We start from the raw sequence: 5,728 nt of genomic DNA on the forward strand, positions 1-5,728 counted from the left end.
CCAAGCCAGAAGCCTCTGCCTAGCGGGGACTTCTGTGGCAGGGGCTTCTGGCCTGGGGCTGTTCCTGCCTCCCCGCACCTAGGGAAATACAGATAAGGGGGAGGGAGCCAAGGAAGGACTGTGGATGATCGACCCAGTCCTCAGGGCCAGGCCTGACTGGCTCTTTCAGTCCCAGTGATGCAGCTGGGAACCACATGTTGCTGGAGCTGCCAATGCATGGGTGAGCAGGGGAGGAGTGGGGATGTGGCTGCGGCAGTTTGGGGGAAGGGGCAGTGAGCAAGCATGGACTGCAGCAGCAGCTGGGCAGGAGTGTGGAGCCCTGTGCTCCTGCTGCCCTGCTCTTGGCCCTACCGGCACTGGCCCTGGGACACCAGTGCAGGCCCTGCACTCTCGTCCGGCTGCCTCTGGCTCCTGCACACCCGCTCACTCCCAGTCCACCTCACCCCAGCCCCATGGTACAGGCAGGGCCCAGGCTGAGCAGCAGTGGCGCAGGGCAAACTGCTTATGGGAGAAAAGTGGCCCCTCCTACTGCTGGCACTTCCTGGTGCAGCTCCCTGGAGCCCACACAGGGCTGTCCTGCATCTCCACCATGTCACCACTGCCTCTGGGCTGCCCCATGGAGCAGTGGTGGCAGTGGAGAGCAGGCACGGACAACCCTGTGTGGGCTCTGAGCAGCTGCACCAGGGAAGGGGGCTGCTTTTCTTCCATGCTGAGCAGCAGTTTGACCTGCACCGCTGCTGCTCAGCCTGGGCCCCACGCCGGCTTCAGGTTCACCCGTTGTTGCTGAGCTACAGCAGCAGCTGGACAGAAACTGCTGCTTGGCATGGGGAAAGCACCTCCCCCACCCCAGTGGTGCCAGGCAGCTTTAGCTATGTCCGCCCGGAGCTCATTCCTCACTAGGCTGCGGTTCAGCTCCTTCACTGCTGTTGTGAGCTGCCTTGTGGCAGCTCCACACAGCCACTGCTGCTGCACTGGGCAGCACAGAGACAGCAGTGAAGGAGCTGCACCACAGCCTTGTGTGGCGCGGGCTCCAGGAGGATGCAGCTAAAACTACCTGGTGGCGGCAAGAGAGGGGGCTGCTTTCCTCTGTGCTGAGCAGCAGTTTCTGCCTAGGAGCACAGGGTCTGGGCTGGCAGGGGCTGTTTAGAGCTGGGCTGCGCTGCTCAAGCAGGAAGAGGAGGAGCAAGCCTGGCTCCGTAGACCCCTGCCAGCCTGGACCCTGCGCTCCTGCCACCCCGCTCTGGGCCTTGTCAGCACTGGCCCTGGTGCACTGGTGCAGCCCCCACACTCCCACCCAGCTGTTGTTGCGCTCTGTGCTCCCGCTTGCTGCTCCTTCCCCCTGCCTGCTGCAACCATTTCCCCACTCCCCCTCTTGCTTGCCCGCCAGTGGCTCTGGTACCACTTGATGCCCGGCTGTATCACTGGGACTGCAGAAGCAGCTGGGATGTGGTGCTAGAATGGTTAAGGGGCTGGGGGATGCAGAAGTGGCAGGAGAAGGACAGTGACGGCAAACGGGGAAGTGGCTGTGAACGGGAGAATGGGGCCCACGCCAGTGCCCCAGGGCCAGGAGCAGCAGAAGCGTGGAGCCCAGGCTTGCAGGAATGCTGGCGGGGGCTCTGTCCGCCGCAGGGTGGGGGCGGGTTTTGGGTAAACCCTCCCCCTCCACCCAAGTCACAACCCTCCCCAGCCACCCTTTCCCCACAGACTCACAGCCCCCTGCAAAATCCACATCTCCCACACAGCCACACCCCCATGCCTATTCACCACCCACCAAAAACTACACAGACACCCACACCCCACATACCCACAAACCTATACCCACCCTCCCACAATATACAAGAGTTAAGACTTCATTTTAAGCTATTATACTATCACCTTTATGTACACTACACAAATGCATGTAAATCAGGACAAAAATATTTTTTGAAATGAGATTAATTAATGTTGTAGTACTTTTTAGAATATAATTTGGTATTTTTCTGGTTCGGAGAAGGCAAACCCTGTTGCTGAAAGCACTTCCAGGGAGGGGCCAAGGCATGGGTGACTGGTGCCTCCTTAGTTGGGGGGTGGGGGGAGGGGCATGTGCCCCCACTGCAAACAGTCCCACTGACTGGAAGTGGGGGTTCCCTGCAGGTGATCCTGTGGTCTGGGGGTGTGGGAGGATCCCCGTGGGCAATCCTGCGGTCCCAGAGGGGGTCCCTTGCAGACAATCTTGTGCTCGCTGCAGCCACTTCCAGGAGTGGCTGCAGCCCAGCCACTTCTGGGAGCAAGCGCCAGCCGATTGCTGCAGCCGCTCCCAGAAGCAGCCGCAGTCACTCCCAAAAGCAGCTGCAGCGAGCACAGTGATCAACTGGTGCTTGCAGGGGGGGCACTGGCGTTCCCGCCTGTCGCCCCTGCCCATTGCCTAAGTGGCAAGCATGGCTGTCAGGGGGTGCACCAGAGCTCTCAGGGGGTGCATGTGCACCCCCTACATGTTGCCACTGGGCCAAAGGGAGGGACTTCTGGTGGTGGGGGTTAGGGGTCAGGACTTCTGATCCCAAGATGGTGACCAGGGGCCAGGGCACCCATCAAGGGGTGGGCTATCCATGTGGCCCTCGATGACTTGCCAGAACTCAGTAAGTGGCCCTCCGCCCAAAATAATTCCCCGTTCCTGGTCAGATAGCTTACTGATTGCCATTTCTAATATCGAAGAAGACAGGCCATTATTTACCCCTTCTGGCCTGTATTCCATCATAACTGGGCAGAACCCAAACAGCGTTTCCAGACCTTCCTTTTCTGCGTGGCACCAGCATCCTTTCAACCCCTCCTGTGTGGGCCTGGTGACAGACCAGCCAGGGGGCAAGTTTCTTTCTCAGCAAGCCTTTGTTTGGAGAGTTGCTTTTGAAAACCAAGACAAAGTTAAACTACTACTCAAGGAGATTTTTTGAAAAGGATGGTGACAGTTTTGATCACCCCAGGCCATGTAAACTTGCCTCTCATTTTTCTTGTAGCTGCCCCCACAGGAACTTGGGGACATCATTTTTCATACTTTGCCCATAGAAATAAACCTGACCCTATCTGTGAATGAAGGTAAAGTATAGTAGATTTAGTGCATTTTCAACTATTGTGCTATAGAACAATTTGGTTTAAGAAAGTTTTTAATATTTGATACTAAGTTTTTCAATAGCTTAACCTGTCTTTCTGAATCCTGGTAATTTATTTTTCAGCGATCTAAAAAGATTTTATCTGTTAATGGAAGTAAAATATTCCACAGAATATAAATTCCCATGCATCTAGAAACCAACAGTTTACTCTCTCGCGGGTTCTGCATGTTGACCGCTTTCTTATTTGTTTTTTCAATTTTGACACAATAAAGCTGTGGCTAGAGGAGCTACTCTTTAACAAGATCCTTCACTTTTCTTGTATTGCAGCGGTAGCACCCCCACCAGGTGGAGGAGTAGTAATGATGCAGCTAAATATACCTAACAATCCCCAGCCCCGACCCCACTCACCTCCGCAGTGGAAGCAGAATAAATATTATTGTGACCATCAAAGGGGACAGAAATCTACAGAGTTTAGCACTTTAGACAGTGCTGCACAGGTATGGATTTTTTTCCTCTCGGGAGAATTTGTCATGAATCTTGTATCTAAAAAGAAAGGAATCAGTTTTGGGGAGGAACAAAAACATATTTCAGCAGTGCTCACAAATAGTTATATTACATTTATTGTTTCCTGACTTAAATATTGTAAATATCATGTAGTATATTCAGGTAAATATATTTAAAACACTTGCGAGAGCCAAATACACTTACTTATGTATAACATTTATTCCAGTTACAGCATAGTCCTCAACTAGGTAGTCCTGTCACCTCACCAGCCCAATCACCAGCACCAGCTCAGCTATCAAATCTGAAAAACATCCGTCCCACGTTAACACCTCTTTCTATTGTGCCCCAGTTTTCTAGACCTTTTGTCCCTGGACCAGGTAAGGCTTTCACTGTATAACTCATAAAGAGGTATTCAATTTTTCCAGATGATCATGTATAAATATTTTGTTTTATGGGAGCAAGTTATGGTCAACTAAAAAGTGATCATTTTTTGGCTAGTGTGTTCAAAAACTGTATTCCTTGAATGTCATAAGAATTAATACTACCCTTTGGCACCCAAGTCCCTCCCCTTGCCTCAAAAGAACAAACTATCTTTCAGCAGTGCAGAATTTAAAATTGAAATAGTTTTGTGTAATTTTAATTAAATTTATTTTAAGTTTTGAACTGAAAATAGACATTTAAATATCAAATAAAAGTAGGCTTATGGTACTAATGGTAGCATTAGAAAAGATCATCTAGTCCTACATGCCCATGTACTGCAGTTGATGGGTTTGATGTGGTCAATAAACAAGGTGGATCTTAATCCTACAATTCTGTTTTCTGCTAAACTCTTTATTCTTCCTTTATTGATTACAATGTAAGTAGTAGTTTGATCGCTAGATTAAATCTTTGTAACACAATGAGACTATGGCCTCTGCATTATAACAGTAGTCCTGCTACTTGCAAAGTATGACATTTGATGTACAGCTATGAGAGTGATATCCCATTATTGTATTTGTCTGGCTACAGAGAGCGAGCCATGCTATCCCTCTCTGATGACCCCTGTCCTAGCGCAATAATAGAGCTAGGTACAAAGGACGGCCAACACTCTGACCTGGCTGCTCTTCTCCTCTTGCCATATTGCCTTCAACCTTCCACCGAGGTTAGTCTTACCTTGGTCCTAGGGAAGCTCTTCGAGAAAATTATCCAGGAGCACATCTGCGAGGGACCAGCAGGGCCGTGTATGGTTAGGAGCAACCACCATGGGTTGATCAGAGGCAGGTCCTGTCAGACCAACCTGGTGGCCTTCTATGATCAGGTCACTAAATCCTTGGACACAGGCGTTGCAGTGGACATAGTCTTTCTGGACTTCAGAAAAGCCTTCGACACTGTCTCTCACCCCATTCTCATTAAAAAATTAGGCGACTGTGGTATCGATCCCTATGCGGTCAGATGGGTCACCAATTTGCTGGAGGGCCATACCCAGAGAGTGGTGGGGGACGGGTCTTTTCCAACCTGGAAGAATGTGGGCAGTGGGGTCCCCCAGGGCTTGGTCCTCAGGCCTACGCTATTCAATATCTTCATCAGTGACTTGGACAAGGGGCTGAATAGCACCTTGTTCGAATTCACAGATGACACTAAGATATAGAGGGAGGTGGGTACGCTAGAGGGGAGGGACAAGCTGCAATCAGTTCTGGACAGGTTACAGAGATGGGCAGATGAGAATGAGATGGGTTTCAACACTGACAAATGCAAGGTGCTGCACCTGGGGAGGAAGAACCAGCAGCATACCTATAGGCTGGGGAACTCCCTTCTCACCGGCACAGAGGCAGAAAAAGATCTCGGAGTCATTATTGAACATGGACCGGCAGTGTGGGGATGCAGTCAGAAAGGCTAACCTCACCGTATCGTGCATCCACAGATGCATCTCAAGCAGGTCCAAGGAGGTGATCCTCCCCCTCTATGTGGCACTGGTCAGGCTGCAGCTGGAGAACTGCGTCCAGTTCCGGGCACCGCACTTCAAGAGGGATGTGGACAACATGGAGAGGGTCCAGAGGAGGGGCATTCGCATGATCAGGGGACAGCAGGGCAGGCCCTATGAGGAGAGGCTACGGGACCTGAACCTGTTCAGCCTCCACAAGAGAAGGCTGAGGGGGGATCTA

The 5,728-nt window shown here is 51.4% G+C and overlaps 1 protein-coding gene across 12 annotated transcripts in view; it reads left to right on the forward strand.

Annotated features, from left to right (window-relative positions):
- R3HDM1 (R3H domain containing 1) overlaps nucleotides 1–5,728 on the forward strand; it is a 169,974-nt gene that overhangs the window by 154,466 nt on the left and 9,780 nt on the right. For all 12 annotated transcript variants that reach the window (XM_019554019.1, XM_019554023.1, XM_019554026.1 and 9 more), the window contains 2 exons: nucleotides 3,411–3,580; nucleotides 3,814–3,964. In XM_019554019.1, coding sequence (XP_019409564.1) covers nucleotides 3,411–3,580; nucleotides 3,814–3,964 — 321 coding nt within the window. The remainder of the gene's footprint in view (nucleotides 1–3,410; nucleotides 3,581–3,813; nucleotides 3,965–5,728) is intronic.

This window comes from Crocodylus porosus, unplaced genomic scaffold (genome assembly GCF_001723895.1).
Source record: "Crocodylus porosus isolate Cpor-Errol unplaced genomic scaffold, CroPor_comp1, whole genome shotgun sequence".
Taxonomy (NCBI): domain Eukaryota; kingdom Metazoa; phylum Chordata; order Crocodylia; family Crocodylidae; genus Crocodylus; species Crocodylus porosus.